Source organism: Crinia signifera, chromosome 2 (genome assembly GCF_055691185.1).
Source record: "Crinia signifera chromosome 2, ASM5569118v1, whole genome shotgun sequence".
Classification (NCBI taxonomy): domain Eukaryota; kingdom Metazoa; phylum Chordata; class Amphibia; order Anura; family Myobatrachidae; genus Crinia; species Crinia signifera.
The window spans coordinates 60,715,946-60,734,692 of NC_139218.1; the positions used below are offsets into that span (position 1 = coordinate 60,715,946).

General features: G+C 40.5%; 1 protein-coding gene across 1 annotated transcript in view; it reads left to right on the top strand.

Annotated features, from left to right (window-relative positions):
• PAFAH1B1 (platelet activating factor acetylhydrolase 1b regulatory subunit 1) overlaps positions 1 to 16,866 on the top strand; it is a 55,969-nt gene extending 39,103 nt beyond the window's left edge. The window contains exons 3-11 of the mRNA XM_083172232.1: positions 1,037 to 1,121; positions 2,923 to 2,997; positions 4,198 to 4,404; positions 6,201 to 6,369; positions 8,784 to 8,886; positions 9,002 to 9,230; positions 9,807 to 9,908; positions 11,917 to 12,073; positions 12,589 to 16,866. Of these exons, the coding sequence (XP_083028358.1) occupies positions 1,037 to 1,121; positions 2,923 to 2,997; positions 4,198 to 4,404; positions 6,201 to 6,369; positions 8,784 to 8,886; positions 9,002 to 9,230; positions 9,807 to 9,908; positions 11,917 to 12,073; positions 12,589 to 12,662 (1,201 nt within the window). The 3' untranslated portion in view covers positions 12,663 to 16,866. The remainder of the gene's footprint in view (positions 1 to 1,036; positions 1,122 to 2,922; positions 2,998 to 4,197; positions 4,405 to 6,200; positions 6,370 to 8,783; positions 8,887 to 9,001; positions 9,231 to 9,806; positions 9,909 to 11,916; positions 12,074 to 12,588) is intronic.
• Positions 16,867 to 18,747: the final 1,881 nt, after the last annotated feature.

Here is an 18,747-nt window from a genome sequence, read left to right on the forward strand (position 1 = left end):
CATTTTCCAAACAAATTTGTACTGCAATCAGATCTGAATATGGGCCTTTATTTGTGTTAAACTCGACTCTGCTTAACTGGAGTCCAGTGGTTCCAATACACTGTTCTCAAGGCACAGTAGCAGTCCAGGTTTTAAGGATAACCATGCTTTGTTACAGGTGATGTAATTATTACTGAAATCAATTTGGTTTGGCTTAACCATCTGTGCTTTGGTATCTATGGTATCCAGGGTAAACTGTGGTTGGGTCGACACAGACAAAAGGTTGACATGATGTCAACGCATGCATTAGATCGACCTTGGGAAGGTCGACAACTGTCAATGTTGGCACCTTTTTTTTTTTTTTTTGCACTTTCTTACATTCAATGTGGACTCTAATTGGGAACAGAAAAGTGTCCCAAAGCATGGTGATCCATGTGCTCAGGTGTTGACATGGACACCCAAAAAAATTTGTGAAAATCTATGTTGCCCTGTTGTCTGCGTCAACCTAGATATTGTCTAGGAACTTTGCTTGCCCACAATGCATAGCCTTACTACCTGGACTCTAAAGCCCTATACACACGGGGCGATATATATCCCCGAGCGATATATCGCTCACGCTGAGCGATATATCGCTCGGTGTCCCGTTTGCATCAGAGATGGTCGCTGATTGGCCAATTTGGTCAAATTTATTTGTCCGTTACCCAAATTTTGTCAGTAGCCCGCTTTTTTGGTCCTACACAGAGATGGTATTTTATAGACAGAAGTGTTGCTGCTTAACATACAGTTTAGTTTTCCGGATATGTAGATGTAATTGATGCATTATGTAGCATGTCCTGTGTATACCTAATGGGGTAACTTCTGTCCAAGAAGACTAAAACAAATGGGTGACTTCTGGAAATTGGGCAGCTGGTTTTATCATTAACCTTTCACTTAATGGAGCGCATAGAAGTTAATTTCCATTAATCTGTCCAAGCGTGTCACAAGCAACTTACAAAAAAAACCCGTAGAAATTCTCTAAAATATAAGATTTAACAATGACTCATTTTGTCATTTTCAGAAATCGAGCGATAGCAGATTACCTTCGTTCCAATGGCTATGAAGAGGCCTACTCTGTTTTTAAGAAGGAAGCCGAGCTAGATATGGTAAGAGAACATTATTATAATAAAATGATGAACATTGCTTGTTGCATGTTTTGGTACTTTCTTTGGAATATCCAGTTTGATTGAGTCAAGGATTGAAAGCTGAATATCATATCCTCTAAATAATAAAAAGTATTTCTAAAGGTAAGCACACAAACACCCACCCACCCACGCACGCACCCCTCACTGCTCCAAATCAATTGTTTCTTATTCCCTCTACTTGGCATCTATACGAATGGGCACCCAAAGAAGCAGTTTAATGGTTTTTCAGTTCAGGCACCAATTCTATTTAACATGCCTGAAAGCACAGCTACATCTGTCTAAAGCAGGTGTTGGGGTGCCCAAACCAGACTTTGCAAATATTCTCACACCTCACTAGGCTACGAGAACAAATGTCACACCTGCAGCTAACAAATGTAAATGTTCTAGGCCTCCTAATGGTAGATTCTGGGGAAAATGGCATCTTCCCGGAAGGTGGAGCCTCCGATTTTTCTCTACTATAAATATTTTTTCTCTTAATAAATATGTGGCTTGTGCATCCCTGTGCACCTATTTTCTTTTCTTCTGCATTGGTAAACCTTTTTAGTTTTGGATAATATGCTGTGTTGGGTAGGTTTGGGAATTGGCTTATGTCTACCTTAGTGTAAGTAACATTGCTGACACAGATGTGGGATCAAAGTTCAGTCCATAGCATGCCAAAAAGATGACATAATTTGTATTAATCTTCAAGCTCAAGTATTGAGATTAGATCTAGTAAATTCACCCACATATCCGTTTACAGTTTTATTATCCTTACATGCCAATGAACGGCAATTTTTTTTTTTTTTAATCTTGTGTGCTTTTAAAGGTTAACCATTCTGCGATAAGGCCTGTATGTCTGTCATTTGTGCTATATTTTCATTTATAAGGCAAAGTCCACTATTGATTTTAATTAATATTACATAATAAAACTCCTTTTCATTTGGACTATTAAGTCCTAGCTATTGTCCTAGTGTACCGCCTAAGCACTAGTGCGTTGTTTAGGTCAGTGGTTCCCCACCTGATTTAAGTGCCCCCAACAGTTCTTGTTTTTCAGGCCACCTGTGGATTTTTAAAATGTGACAGTTGGTCATAAACTGCACCCGCTGGCTGACTTTTCAACTCAACCCTTTTAGGGGTAATTGAGGACGCAAACAAAAAAATCCAAAATATTCTAGAAAAAAAACCACTGTTTTTGGAATGTTTTGGATAAGAGATCTCCGGATACGGGAGACTCAACCTGTACCTGTGAATTAAGTAAAATGATTCTAAACCGCGCCATTTCACTTGATTGTTTTTTTTTCATGTAGATGCTTTTATAACTATTTTATGGCTTAACTCGATCATTATATAGCATTCAAGTGGGAAAGGTTCAGAGTAGCCAGCATTTTGTCTCCTAGCCAATCGTGTTCTTGGACCAATAATAAAGGAGAAGATCCAGTTGGGTCAATAAAATGTAGAGTTCTGTGATGTGCTTTGTTAATCAAATAAATAAGCGTCTTTAATTGGGATTGTTTAATTCCTGTAGCTCCCGACTAAAGTGACCGGGAGATATTTAATTGTTTGCATGACCTGCTCCATGCTGTTCGTGACTGACACATTCTCGTGCTCAAATACACAGGATTCGCTCCTTTCTCTCCTCCCCTCTCTTAAGAGGGTATGAGAAGAAACCCCACAAAAGTACAGGTTCCGAAATAGCCGCTAATCACTAAATGGAAGCGATAAGCAATTGAATCACAAACCTTTTTAATGTGCTTCTATTTTATTTATTTATATTAAATTTCAGAATGAAGAGCTAGATAAGAAGTATGCCGGCCTGCTGGAAAAGAAATGGACATCTGTTATCAGATTACAAAAGAAGGTAATGCAATATAACAATAAATCAAACCATAAGAATATAGAGATATCCTTTGTTTTGGTAGTCTCCTTTCTCTGGGACACTGGAAATATAACAAGACCTTATAGGTAGGTGGGGTGTGGTATAGGGGTCCGACAGTCTGACCCCTATACCACACCCCACCTACCTATACGGTCTTGTTACGGGACAATTATTATCCCGACTGGCCGGACCCAGACAGCATGGTGAGTGCAACAAAGCCCTTTGCACACTCGCGAGGCTGCGGGCTATTCTATTCTCCCTCTATGGGGGTCGTGGACCCCCACGAGGGAAAATAGCAGTCGGGAACCCGGCTGTCGGTGTTTTGACAGTCGGGATCCCGTCGTTTGAATGCCTGTCGGGACCCCGTCCGGCACCCAGATAGGTGACAGTGGAACTGGCCCTTTAACAGCGCAGACTCCACTCGATCACAAGTCCATGCTCCAGTTTTAGAAATGTGACAGAGGGAGCTGGTCACGACTGGGCTCCCTTCATTACTTTTAGTCACATTAGGGCAGGCAGACGGCTCACTAAGGCTGCTTCCTGAGGCTGCTGTTTGGGTACCTGGTCACCTCATTATCCCATTGAGAACCCTCATTAGCTGCATGCGGCTTGTGTCTGTGTCCCCACAGCCACTGCACAACTGCAGGCATGTATAGACTTTCTATTCATACAGACATTTTATTGCTTTGGCATTCTAGCTGTCTGCAGAGGACCACACAGATGCACTGCCTTACAGCATGCTGCATTCGAAACAAATGCTGGCATAGCTGTACTTTTTTTTTGTAATTGGAAGTTCAGTTTAAATTAACGGTAGAACGTGTGGGGGTATTTAATTGATAATTATGTTCGATCTGATTGTGCTTATTATGGCCAGATTCAGTTAGTGTCCCATCTGAGCACTGAAATATATTTTTCGCCACCTCCTGGGGTGTAAGCTGAAATGCCGGTGCCAGCACGCTTGTGTTTGAATTCCTACTTTTAGAATTCAGGTCCGTACAAAAAGCAGCAAAAAACGTTGAAATTGTTATGTACAATCTAATCTGTACAGGGACTGTGTTTTATGTGCGCTTCTATGCTGTCGGTGGGAAAGCTCAGTGAGCTTATGGTGATAAAAGATGTTAATACCTTGCGGATGGCTGGATTATTTTATTTACTTTTTTTTTTTTTTAAACTCCCTTAAAGGTTATGGAACTAGAATCCAAGCTAAACGAAGCAAAAGAAGAGTTTACTTCTGGGGGACCGATTGGCCAAAAGAGAGACCCGAAAGAGTGGATACCGCGCCCTCCTGAAAAATATGCACTTAGTGGTCATAGGAGTCCTGTCACTCGCGTCATTTTCCATCCAGTGTTTAGTGTTATGGTCACGGCTTCCGAGGATGCTACAATTAAGGTAAGGCTTGATTTTTCCTTTTCTCCTACAATCAGGCTCTCAGGAATTTAGAGTTTTTTGGTGTTTTTATCTTTTTGCCTACTATAAACAAACAAACAAATACTCGCAGCATCTGTAATGGTGTGTACCCACGTTGAGATTCCCTTGCTATTCAACTTAGATTTGAGTGCTATGCAAGCTTTGCTATCTCTGTACTTTTTACATACAATTCATACAATCAGCTTTAGATTTGCGCTATATAGTCTTTGCTTCCCTGTCTATCTGGGTTTCGATTTGTGTTGCCACGGGAGCGCGCATTTCAAGACCACCAACTGGTGTTATGTCGCAAAGTATTAATACTGCAAGTTGGTATTGTGTAGTGATAGTGCTCCATTTGCTCACTGCAGTGACTACTGGTTTACCGGTTGGCGGAGAGGCTTGGTATCTCAGTCTGTACAGTGGCTGGCTTGTGTACACATGCACTACTTAGATATATGATCTCTTGAGCCTTGCTTGAGTACACTCTTCCTCCAGGCTGTGGCTGGAAACAGTCGCAGATAACAAACACCAGGTTCATTAGACAGGCTGAGGGTTTTGATGTGCTGTTTGTAATGCTAAACCCTTGGCTTTCACTTCCACTGCTCTTGTGATTAACAAAGTCACTAAGCTGCTGCCATTTAATACTTAGGCATCCAAACTGCAAAGTAGTAGTTGCTTTACTTTACCAGATTTTAAAACGGTAATAATGTAGCAGCCAGCAGGGTAACGCCGTGACTCTAGTGTGACTTTTTTTTTTATTGTAAAGCAAACAGCAGTTAACAGCCCTTCTGTTTAAGAATTAAATGAGGAGAATCCTGGTATGTTAGAGCATACCTCCCAACATGACCCTCTCCAGGAGGGACCCGATGCTCTGTTTCTGGACTTTCCTCGTCATTGATTGCCGTCACCTGTGTTCAGACACCATTCTTATTACTTAACCTGTTCAAAACAGGGGATGGCAATCCTACATTCAGAGGAAAGCCCAGGAATAAAGCCTTGTATCCCTGCTGGAGAGGGTCATGTTGGGAGGTATGGGTAGAGTGTACTTACACCATTCTGCTCACTTCCCAGTGTGGTATCATTGGTGTCGCTTCTGTTGAAAATGAAGTGAATATCGCTGGGAGAGAGCTGCTACCGCCGACTAGTGGTTTTCTGGTAGCACCCGTCCTGGGGTGCGAGCAGAAATACAACAAAACTAGGGTGGGGGTGTGCCATATTGCGGCGCTAACTGCATTGCGGCAGGGCATTTAAGACAGAAAATGCTGGTAGTCACAACTAAACACCAGCGAGTACCGGTGTTCTCCAACTTAGCTTCACGCTGATAAGAATAATGGGGGAGCTCCTTCCAGGTGCTATTCACAACGTTTTGAATGGTATCGACCTCATTGTGTCTTAGTTTAGTTCGCTCTTGGTGCTTTCTGCAAGAATAACCTACTTGGGGAGTGTATTTATAGTCCTTTTGTATGTTCTATCTCACTGTCTGTACACCTACTGATGCAGTCAGCAAAATTTGATGGCAATTCCTTTAATCGTTAAACGTTGTTTGCAGTGTAGTTGCCTGCAATGTGTGTATCCACAATGTGCTGCTTAATGTTGGCGACTGTGTTGAGAAAACCCAGAGGTGAATGGGCAATCCCAGAGCAAGCACGCTTTTGTCTGTCTGTGCCTTGTGTTAATTATTCTGAGAGGTGCCAGACTGCCCTGTGGAGTGCAAATAGAAGCCTCCACAACCTGTCAATCCACGGGCTAGTGCTAACAGATTTCTCTTTCTGTGTTAGGTGTGGGACTATGAGACAGGAGATTTTGAACGTACACTCAAGGGACACACAGACTCTGTGCAGGATATTTCATTTGACCATTCTGGCAAGCTGCTGGCCTCCTGCTCTGCCGACATGACTATCAAGCTATGGGATTTTCAAGGATTTGAGTGCATTAGAACCATGCATGGTAAGAAGTAAACCCATAGTGAAATGGGGAGCAATACAATGAAGTTACCGCTGTGACCAGAGGGTTTTCTTGTGGTGCTACTGTGGTAGAACCCTGCTGGTGTCACCTGTACGTACATCAGGGATGTAATAAAATGAGGCAATGCCATGGATCAAGGGCTATATATTGGGTTACATTTTAGTAGTAGTGTTCTACTTGTCAAATGAATGTTCCTCTGTTTAACTATAGATCAGCAGGCATTTTTTTCCTTATAAGTGCCTAAAAATGGGGGTATTCCTTTTTATTGTGGTCATGTTAAATTCAGGAAGCTATAGTACATTGCAGGGATCCGATACGTAATGCCGGCGGTCGGAATCCCGACACTGGAATCCCGACCGCCGAAATCCCGACATGGGGGGGACGTGGATCGCCCCCCCTTGCGGGATCGCTGCGCTTGCCACGCAGCGGGCCCGGTGCCTCGCTACGCTCGGCACGCTATTTTATTATCCCTCTATGGGTGTCATGGACACCCACGGAGGTAGAAAGTTGCGGGATTTCGGCGGTCGGGATTCCAGTGTCGGGATTCTGAACGCTGGGATCCTGACCGCCGGCAAATTCACCGCATCCCCATTACAGGTGTGTGTGTGTGTGTGTGTGTGTGTATATATAAATGTTTAGGTGTATACACTACAGAACATTTACTTCTAATGAAATTAAGCAGTTAGAAGGCAATTACTAAGTTTTTCTGCAGCTGTCACTTATGGATCAAAACAGCCATTGAATAGCTGCTCTGTCTGTGTGCACTAACCATGGTTTTAGTCACAACCCTGTTTGAACACCCACAACTTTAGGCGCCTTTTTTAAAGGAATTGAATCGTCCTCATAGTACCTCTGAAAAGGGGGCACTTTTCATACCAGTTCAGTGACCTGTAGTTCTTTTGGGTGACTTAACTGGGGAGATAGTTTGCCAGGTGTTCCGCCCAGTCAGTCAAACGCAGGTGTCCGAGGGAAAGCTGAAAGAGCAACCCCCTGAGGACCATCCTGGAAGTGAAATGGCCTTATGTCTATGATCACTGCAGATGTATTTCCTCCTAGGCTGGTGTGCCCACAAAGCTCTGTGTCCCAAAGGGAACTGCCCATGTTGTAACATAGATGCCTGGTATGTTCTTATGGTTTAGCACCAGAGTGTACTTCACTTGCAGAGCCTGGCTTATACGGCCTTCAGTGATCAGGATGCATAAGAGCATAACCTTTTACACAATAAATTAGATTGGTCATATGATAGGACATTGTGTACACACCCAGTTTGCTGCACTAGATTGAAAAAGGAACATACTTGTAGCTGCGATCAGATGCTGAATGATGGTTTATACGGAAGCAAGGGCACATTATGTAAGAAATCTATTAAGACATGATGATTACAGTGTTAGCAATCTGCCATAATACATTTTAGCAGATTTGTTTAATTTAGAACTGATAAATGCAATAAAATCCTAAATTAAGTGACCAATTTACAATATATTTTCATAAAATTCCAAAATAACTAGTTATATGTATTAACATTTTGACTGTTGGACAGCTGTATAAGGTGAAGGAACGTTGGTTATAACATACCTCCCAATATGACCCTCTCCAGGAGGGACACAATGCTCTGCTTCTGGACTTAACTCTTAATTTAGGATTACCTATCTTTCTTATCAATTAACCTGTTTAAAACATTAAGAGGGAAGTGCAGAAACACATAGCATTGTGTCCTTCCTGGAAAGGGTCATGTTGGGAGGTATGGATAACCCTAGAAAATGTAGAACATTTGCAGGGATCAAACCTTTCCTCCATGTGCTACATGCTGCCCAGTTTAGTCTGTTCCTATAGGTGTAACCACCAATGATAAACTATTCTGCTAAGCCTGGTAAGAAGCTTTTACACCATACTTACATTTTTAACTGTAGGGGATTGAAGAGCTTCCAGTTATCTTAAGGCCCCATACACAGATCAAATTGGCCTAAAATGGACTAGATTCCGATGGTTCAAGCCGAGAAATCGTCTGAAAGCGGATTTTTGCTGGCATATTCATAGCGGCTCCTTATGTATTTTATAATTATTATTTAAGAATTATTTGGGAATGTTCTTAAACTTGGTTTATATGATCTTAGTTGAATATTTATCTACGGCACCTGGTTGTAGTCCTACAATGTGCAAAGTGTTGAATGTTACTGTTGTAAGTCTTGGAAAACTTATGAATGAATTCATGATGTTTTTTGCAGTATTTGTTTTCTGTAACAAAAAACTGTTCTCTATTGTGATGTTTTTGTACAAATTACAGATAATTTTTTAGCTTGTGTTTTGAGACCTCTAGTGGTGAGATAAGAGCACAATATACCAACCAGTCTCATTCAGAGTGTACGTTTATTTAAAATGTGTTTTTTCTTTTTAAGGTCATGACCACAATGTGTCTTCAGTAGCTATAATGCCTAATGGAGATCATATAGTGTCTGCTTCAAGGGATAAAACCATTAAGATGTGGGAGGTTCAGACCGGGTAAGTAGTGTGTGTGTTTTTTCTTTCCCCCTAGAAATTATTTATGTAACAAAGCTTTCAGATTAAAGTCTTTCAGTTTGCCATTCGTGACTGAGGTTTTGTTTTTATATTCTAGGTATTGTGTGAAGACTTTCACAGGTCACAGAGAATGGGTCCGCATGGTGAGGCCCAACCAAGATGGTACACTGATTGCAAGTTGTTCTAATGATCAAACTGTTCGCGTTTGGGTGGTAGCAACAAAAGAATGCAAAGCAGAGCTTAGAGAACATGAACATGTTGTAGAGTGTATTTCTTGGGCTCCCGAAACTTCTTATTCCACTGTATTGGATGCCACAGGATCTGAGGTACCCACTCTGTTAATACCTACAAGTTGTAATGTTTTTATTGTTTTGCAAGACCTTGGATATTAGAGGCAGGACTTCCCCCACTCCCTGTATTAACGCTTGCCCACCAAATGTTTCACCCTGACGAAGGTGACCATTAATTAAATGAGCTTTGATTATTTGGTGTTATTTCATTTGTTTTTTTTTTAATATAGCATATCCTTTATTTTATTATTGTGTACACACGGTGTGATATGGCTCCCGATGTTGCGATATACTGAACATCGGAACCCATATTGCATGCTGATTGTGTCCTTTTTTAGGGCTTGCGAGTCCGATGCGCTGCCGATGCGTGCTCCCATGTGAGTGGAAAAACGGCAGCCAAATACCAAGACTATATAGTGCAGATCTATAGTGTACACACCATATGCCATTTCAGTTTTGATAATATTTTTCTTTCATTTGTTCTGCAACAAGTGAAGGCGTTACAATGCTTTATTCACATTACTGTTTTAGCTGTGTTAGATTGGAATTTCACTTTTTGTGACTTAAATGTGGAGTTCTGTGTTTTGTAATGAACGTTTTTTATTTTGTCAGACTAAGAAGAGTGGTAAGCCAGGACCCTTTCTGCTGTCAGGATCCAGAGACAAGACTATTAAGATGTGGGATATCAGTACTGGCATGTGCCTAATGACACTTGTGAGTGGACCTTTACTATTGGCTTATGCCTTTGGTAGTTGCATCAATACAAACAGTCCTATTGAATGTTGTCCTGACTTGTGGTGGGCGATATATAATTATTTCAGTGACAGTGGGCAGTAAAATCACCCACAACATATTTTGTTTCCATAATTTTGCAGCACTTGCTGTCAAAAGAAAAAACTTCTACATGGTATTGTTTAGGCTGCCTAATAACCGATTATAAATACACTAGAACAGGGGTTCCCAAACTTTTTGGAATCATGGCACCCCGAAGCATCAGAATTATTTTGCGGCACCCCTAGGCTACAGGTTTCTCATTGAGAAAGTTAAAAACAAATATTAAGTTAAATATATTGTGTTTATATCTCATCCTTAGGATCAGTAATGTGGTAATAGACAGTATTCACTTCTGTTTGTGCACAATTTGACTATAATGTTAGACATAAATAACTTGAATTGATCCTTGACCACCAACCCAGGGCACCCCTGCAAGTCCTCCAAGGCACCCCAGGGTGCCACGGCACACAGTTTGGGAACCCCTGCACTAGAACATTGCAGGTGGTTCCATATGGTTGGCCACTTGGATCATTTACACCCTAATGATAGGAAGTGTATTTTTTTTTTCACAGCACCTCAGTGTAGTTGTAATCAGATTTTGCTTCGTCATTTTCAGACCCTGCAGGTGACCATTGGTTTTGTTAGATCAGGCCTGGCCAACCTGTGGCTCTCCAGATGTTGTCAGACTACAAATCCCAACATGTCTTGCCACAGTTTTGCTATAAGGGAGTGTTAAAACTGTGGCAAGGAATGGTGGGATTTGTAGTTTCACAACATCTGGAGAGCAACCGGTTAGCCTGTCCTGTGTTAGTTCATTCCTTGGGAATGTATACAGTATATCGACTAGTAACTAGCTTACTCCCACCTGCCAGATGTAGCAAATAAAACCAATACATTATATTTAGTGCAAACACCTGGGTAATGATTATCTACTGTACTTTGTTTTCTAGAAAAAAAACTAAAAAAAATATTGTATCGCATTTAAAGCTGCATGGCTGATTCGGGCTCTCCAATTAAAGCCTGATTGTATTTTTTTGTGTGATACAGGACAATTGGTCACACAAAACATAGTATTTCCAGAAAAAATACACAGACCTATGCAATTTTTGCGGCCACAACTAGGTAAAGTCAGTTATTGGGTATTTGGTGTTGCCTGCCTGAGGTAAACAAAAGAAAATCCCTGCTAATCATCTGCATCAGGGAGAGTAGAATAGCCCCGTCTGCAGTAATTAGGTACTGTAATTTACAGCCACGAATTTGGTAGCGGCTTTGTTCTGTTAACCCTTTGCGGTCCAATGTCTAGTCAGACACAAGAGGCCTGGCGCTATGATCAGGTCGAGCTGAGGTAGATGCCGTAAAGCGCTGCGATTATATGCTATTGCAGTAAACTGCTGCCATCTACTGTCACTCCTGTGTACTTCTTGTTCCAAAAAGAAATGTACATGGTGGACGAAGGGAAACTAAAATTGGACTGCAAAGGGTTAATGCTTAATTGAATATGTCCACAAAGTACATTTATGTCTCTGCAGCAGGTTTCTGTGTTAATGGGAGGTGTAGGGCCCTTTACTAGCTAAAGATAACCTTTTGTAGTGTCAGCATTTGACCCGTATTAGTGTATTTTTACAGTGATCTAAATAAGCTGTCAGCTGTGTGAGGTGGTTATAGTGTATAAGTTGATCGGTTTTACTTCAATATTTTATATGTAAAACCTTTACTTTTAGTGTTCTTACTTGAAGTAATAAAATGAAGCACTTTGTGTTGTCCTGTGCCACTGCTTCCAGTGTTAACTTACCGTATTCCTTTTAACTGATGATCATTATGTTTGGAATGTGTATACACATGTTACCACCTCCTGCCTTATTTGAACATTTGTACTTACCATGTTCTAGTACCATACGTTGTATGTCCTATGTATATAATCAACCTAAAAACATACTCTTCTGCCCAGGTTGGTCATGATAACTGGGTCCGTGGCGTTCAGTTTCACCCAGGAGGAAAATTTATATTGAGCTGCGCCGATGATAAAACCCTTCGCATTTGGGACTATAAGAACAAGCGCTGTATGAAGACCCTAAATGCGCACGAACATTTTGTTACCTCTTTGGGTAAGCTTGGCTACACTTTTTTTAAATTTGACCGATTTTTTTTTTTTACTGTTTTTGCAAAGTTTAAATCAACATCTCGTTATAGATTATTCTATGTGTTTAACTTTACAGATCTTTATAACTGTTTACATTGTGGTTAATTGTGTTTAATGTTTGCTTATGGTTCCAGTAGTTTGTTTTGTATCCAGAAGCAAGTACAGTATATGCTCTTATGAAGTGTGGATCCAACTAATTGAATTATTACATTTTGCAGCCCCTTAAAAATGCTTTTTTCCACCAGATTATTTAGTAGGAGCACAATTGATAATTGACCAACACCATAGGTCTACAAGTGGTAATTATTCCTGATGCTGATGGTTTTTCGGTTATGAAACTGGAGTTGCCCTTTTTAAAAACTTTTTTTCTTTTGCACTAGAATTGCATTTACTTATTTTTTTTTTATTGTTTCGGTCCCCCATTATTGTGTGTGAACTTTATATAAGAGTTTCCATTTTACTTTTGTCTTTTCTTTTTAGATTTCCACAAGACTGCACCGTATGTGGTTACTGGAAGCGTAGATCAAACAGTAAAAGTGTGGGAGTGCCGTTGATTTAAATTCACCTTGGATCACCCATCGCGCCTCCCCCCCTTTCCTCTGGATGCACTCAGATACCATGGTTACCCATTGAGCTCTGTTAAATACCTATTGTCCTTTCATGTAAATTATTCTGGATGTAGATTGAGCTTATTAAATGTTACACAAAAAGTATTCCTGCATGGTGAATCCAAATTGTATACTGTAAATTTACATACGTTGTCTAGAAGTACCATAGGTTTAAGAACATGGGCAGGCATTGGTCACATCAGACCCAACAGGCAAAGCAGAGGGTAATTCTGGGGTGTCCCTTACTCTACCTGCAGAATCGTGCCTGTCACTCTGTCTCCGTTTGTGGTTCCCTGGATCAGTGGGCTCGTGTCAGAAGCACATCTTTGTGGGGCTTTTTTTTTTTGGAAAGTTAATGTGGATCTACTACACTATTTTTTAGTGAGCTTTAAAAAAAATTGTACACTTCGCGTTGGAGTGCCTGCAGAATCGGATTATTTGTGTCTCGGCAGCACTTGTCTTTTATGTATGTAAAAATTACTGCAAAACATAGCACTAAATATTTTGTTGCAGGTATTAAAATTCCCACAACATGCGTGTTTTTGTTTTTTTCTGTTTTTTTTCTCTCTCCTTTTTATAAGGATTTGGATGTTTATACAGTTTGATTAGGGTCTAATAATTGCCACCTAGGGTTCTTTCAGGGGCATTACACACTCAATGGCTTTTTAAGGAGATTGTTGGAAGGTAACCAAAGACTTATCAGTGGTAAAACATGAATTATGCAACAAGACTGTGTCAAAATTACATTGCTTTGATCTTTATTACAACCACCTGCATGTTTAAACCAGTGAAACGTCTTTTCTGTTCATTTATTGCGTCAGTCCACCATTGTGTGCCTCCAGGATTCGCTGCCATCATGCCTTCACCTAGAGCAGTCCTGCATAAAATCCCGACACGCACAAATTTTGTTACCATCCTTGTTTCACGGATTATGTCCAAAATGACATTGTAACGATTATTCAGATTTGTATATCCCTGCAGGTTCCATGTTTCTCACAGAAATTGTGCACACGGCAATGCGTTAATGGGTGCAGCGTTTGGTAGTTGCCACCTTTAATTTGCCTTCTAACACTTGTTACACTGCCGCTTCTGCAAATTAGAAACACAGGTTTGCTGCTCGAGAAGCTTTACACTTGTACGGTTTGCAGTTTTTACCGTTACTCTTCTACAGTCTGTTTTAGAAACTGTGTAGCTGTCCCATTTAGTGAGAACAGACACGTGGTCTGCAATACATTCTACATTTGTAGTTCTAAAAAAATGACTAAGGTTATGCAGGTTTTAGGTGGCCACTTTATTTGATGCCCTAGTCCTGAAATCCATTTAAACATTGCTGAGAAATGCCTTCACGTTCACAGTCCAGCCACTGTCCTGTCGGCACATGCCACAGGACTGAGACCAAGTGTGTGTTGCACCCTTAATCTGTTGCTGATTACCCATAAACCTTTTAAATCCTACTCTGTAGTTTTGGATAAATGTCTTATAGATCTATGTGGCATTGCAAATGGCTAGAAGGCATGAAATGGACACTTACCAATATTTTACCTTCTCATGACTAGCGTCTGTTGTTTTTCGAACGTTTTCGTTATGATCTGGTCAGAAATGGCAGACCAGCACTTTCAAGGAGGTAAATATTTGTATATGGTATGAAGTTTAGTCTCCATGTCCTGATGCAATATCTAGCCATCGCTCCTGTATCTAGCAGCTGATTGGTTCTCACTAGGAGTAGTCCGAATTTCATTGTAGGCACCACACCCATGAATAGAACGCTGGAAAAAACTCATTTTGCAGGTTTGTTTTTAAAAATTGACTATTGTCCTATTGGCTTTTGTCTTAAAATAAAAATACCAAACGAGATAGGAGCTTTTTATGTATGTGGTTGTTAACTGACACCTCATATCTTCATTTGGATTAATGCCGTTGTAAGTGGACTACCATGACCTGTGTTCCCTTGAGTGCGAATATTCTTTGGTAACATAACAGCAGAGAGGGTAGAATGGTGCCAAGTCCAGTGTAGACTTGGCCTGTTGTGTCCCGCTATGGAATAATACTTCTCCCCACACTACTCAAATACTTTGAATTACCCCAAATACCAGTAAGAGCTCGGACATCTTGGTTTATGTAGCATCATTTTATGTTGGTTTCATGCTTCATTAATGGAAAGAAAGAGGTCCAATGTCTGCTAATATTTGTATAATACATTTTTGTATATATAAAAAAAGTTAATGAATGTTCTTTAAGCTATTCTCATTCTCCATTTATATACAGATGTGCAAATGGGTGCTTTCCTCTAGAATGCCTTCAGATTGTCAGCAGTGTGCATACTATGTAATGGATTCCCTTGGCTGATGTTCAAATATACAGTAAGCTTTCATGTTAGCTCTGGATGATTGGCAATTGTGAGTGTGCCTTATTGCCTCTTTACTTGTATATTGGTACCTTTTATATAGTATGAAGCATTAATCCCTCTGCTTTGCAGTGCTAGTTTTTTTTTTCTACCAGTCCTGCAGAGGTTTAGTTGAAGGCTTAAGCTCACTGAATATGCCTTTAGGTACAGAGAACCAGAAGGTAGTTCCACGTCCTAGATGAAGTCACTCCTTCTATTGATGAGGTTTTGGTCACTTGGAAGGCTCTCTGTGGAATAAGGAATATTGTGTCCAGCAACTCACAATGGTATGGAGACAAATTGTGTGGCGACAAAAGGCACAGAAAAAGCAAAACTGCACAACAGGAATGAGAAGATTGGATAGCAGATTATTATACAATCTAGTTCTTCGCAGCGGCAGTCAAGTGAGATCATTCTGGAAAGTAGCACATTAAGGGGTATAGAGCATCAGCACCTATTTATTTGTAAAAAAGAAACAGACAAAAAAACAATTTTTGCACTATACGCTTAAGTTGAACAGAAGTGGACTTCATGTGCTTCAGACGAACGCCAAGCTTTTCCTGTATCTTGCAGCGACACTGAGCTTGTTCTGTCAGTGCCTCTTCAATGATCATCCTGAAGGTTACTGTGGCCATCTACAGCGGCAGCAAAGCTCCTCCCCCAAATCTCTGCTATTCCCTTCTGACAGATGTTTGCTTGCCCTGCCTACGTTTCACATTAGTCCTATTTACACCTCAAAGTGCAGATGTGTGTTGACCGTATCCAGCAATGTTGGGAGGTTCAATTAAGAGCAAAATTGATGTTGAATAGTATCTTGCACTTTAGAAGTTTAAGCCGTCCTGCTTTTGTGTGGTGTGACCAATGGTGTGCCCAGGCACTAATCAAACAATATCTAGTTACTAGCAAGTTGTCCAGGGCCGTGGAGCACTGTAGATAATAACCTGACTCTAGACCCACAAAGCCCAGTCTACTTAATTGTCAATTCCTGCTTTATTCTGTTTGTCTCTTTCCTGCTCTGTGAAACCTCTGGTGTTTTTTCATCTTTTTTAACTAGCACTCCACTAGTGACCTCTGCAAGAGATTGTGGCGTTCAGTGGTGACTTGATGATCCTAAAAATTGTTAATGGTGGAACAGTAGATTAAAAATATATATAATCAATTAACAGGCACTTACAATATCGGTCAAAGCTGTAGATACAGTTACTAAAACACACACAGATTTAATTGTGTGGCGAATGTAAATTCAGAGGAGTTTGTAGAAATGTGTTTTCCTCTTGTAAATGAGGTTTATGGATTTGCAAGTCACAACTGAAATGTGTTTAACTGACTTTTTTTTCTTTTTAGCTGTCACACACTATCATGTATGTGGCTACTTTCTTGTCCTACCAGGCTGCCATTATCCCACACATCATTCCTCACCTTTCTTGAGTTCATTTTTGAAGAACATTTGATCTTCAGCATAGTTGACCTTTTGACACGGACATTAAAACAAGTGTCCATTTTCATAAGAAAAGCGGAAAGGTTTTATTTTGGAGGAATCTGTTTTTGTTTTTAAGACTATAAGCGTTAACTGAGAAGAAAGTGACACAATTAAAAGACGAATATAAATTCAGTAAAGGAATGTATATAATACTGCTCTGTGTTTTACAGTAAGATTTGTTGCTCTCAGACTGTGTAAAACAAAATTTATTCATGTTTTCTGCATATTAAAAAAACAAAAAAATCTTATTGTACCAATTGGTAAACTATTAAATGCATATAAAACTAGATGTGCGCCTTCTTGTCTGCTTTCACTAATGATAAATCTGCCAATTCATTCCGATCACCCGTGTGTTTATAAAGCCAAGAAAACACAAATTGTAGTTCTGTTTTTGGAATGCGACAGTGCTGTACCTGCCACTATAGCCAGAATGCTTGGTACTTGTGTATTATCACGGCGCCCCCGATTTCCATCGTAGGGCATTGTATGGCATCGCATGCGATCCGACCCGATTTTTTTAATTGTACAAGCACCCTGATGGGTGATTACTATGTTAAATGCACCCCCCCATATAGTGTGACGAGCCACCAAGCCCGAAGCGTGGTGAGCGGACGCGGATTACATCACATGTATTGCGCGTCCCCTGGCTGCGCTTGCCACACTATATAAAATCAACTCCACGCCGACGTGGCTAGTGGGGGTATGAAAAGGACGTAGGACGCATACCGCCGCCCCTCGCGGGTTGGCTGCGCTCTCCACGCTTCGGGTTGGAGTTGATAGTGGGGTGGCGTTAACAATGGGGGCATTTAACATAGTAATCACCCATCAGGGTGGCTGTACAATTAAAAATTGGGTCTGGGGGTGCATTTAACATAGGAATCAGCCATCAGGGTGGCTGTACAATGTAAAATCGGCTATGATCGCATCGCATACCATTATAATGGCATGCAACGCGATATTAAAATTGTACAGTCAGCCCTTAAAACCCTGAATCTGTACATTGCACAGTGCTTTACAGAGAATATTTGACCAGTCCCTGTACCAATGGCGTTTACAATATACATTCCCTAAATCATGCAAGACTTTATTTTTTTTGTTGGGAGCTAATTAACCTACCAATATATACCCAGGTATTAGCCGCAATAGTGATATTGTATCTTATCATAATTACATTCTATCTTACCTGGTGACTGCTTCTTCTGTACCCGCTTCAGGTTTGCTTCATTTTCAGAGGGGTAAGGGAACTTGAGTCCACACAGTATAAGGTAAACCGTTCCCTTCACAGGACACTGGTTTATTTGAAAGTTCAGGATTTATCTAATAGTTCTCTCAGGAATTAAGCTGGTTATCAATAGTCCTATGAATTTACCTCAGGGTGCTCTGACAGTAGAATAACTAGAAATATCACTGCAGTGACCATAGAATAGAGTTGTGCAAATAATCTCAGCATTTCTACTTTAGAAACTGTAAATGTTCAAAATTACATTTTTTGGCTAGACAAATCAATACTTCACAACACAATATGTAAATGAACATTTCAAGGTAAATACTGTAATATCAATAGTTTTTGATAATACACTTTGTCCTTACTTAGAATGTTCAGAGATAATGTCCCAAAATCTTCACTGATCCGCACAATGGGCCCAGATATAGTAGTAGAGGATAACTGGGTCCTTGTAAGCATTCCTGAAAATACAGTATGCAAGTGTCTTTACATCCAATAGAACAGTAGGCTTGTAATTCCAGTTCCAGACACAGGTGGCGATGTCATAGTGGGAAGGATATAGAGATATGTATTAGCTATTATATGAAAGTTTTACTTTACTTAGAGGCCATAAGTTTTTTTTTTTTTTTTTTTTTTAATCAGTAACCGCGTCTATAACTGATGTCAGTGTAGCAGAATGGTGTCTGTGTTAATAACTGTAGTAGAATGGTGTAATCGCATTGCTGGGGCTCAATATGCAGCTGCTGTAGTTATTGCTTTCTGAAGCTGGCGGTCTGTTTATGTACAATAGGCTCTATCTTGTGAGGTTGTAGACTTTCTGACTTACACAGGCTGCAGTTGTAGGAAATGACTCGCCGTTCTCCTTTGGTGCATCAAACAGTGGTGGAACTATGGTGAGGCAGACCCCGTGGCGGCTTGGGAGAGCTGGTGCCAGCTGAGTCTG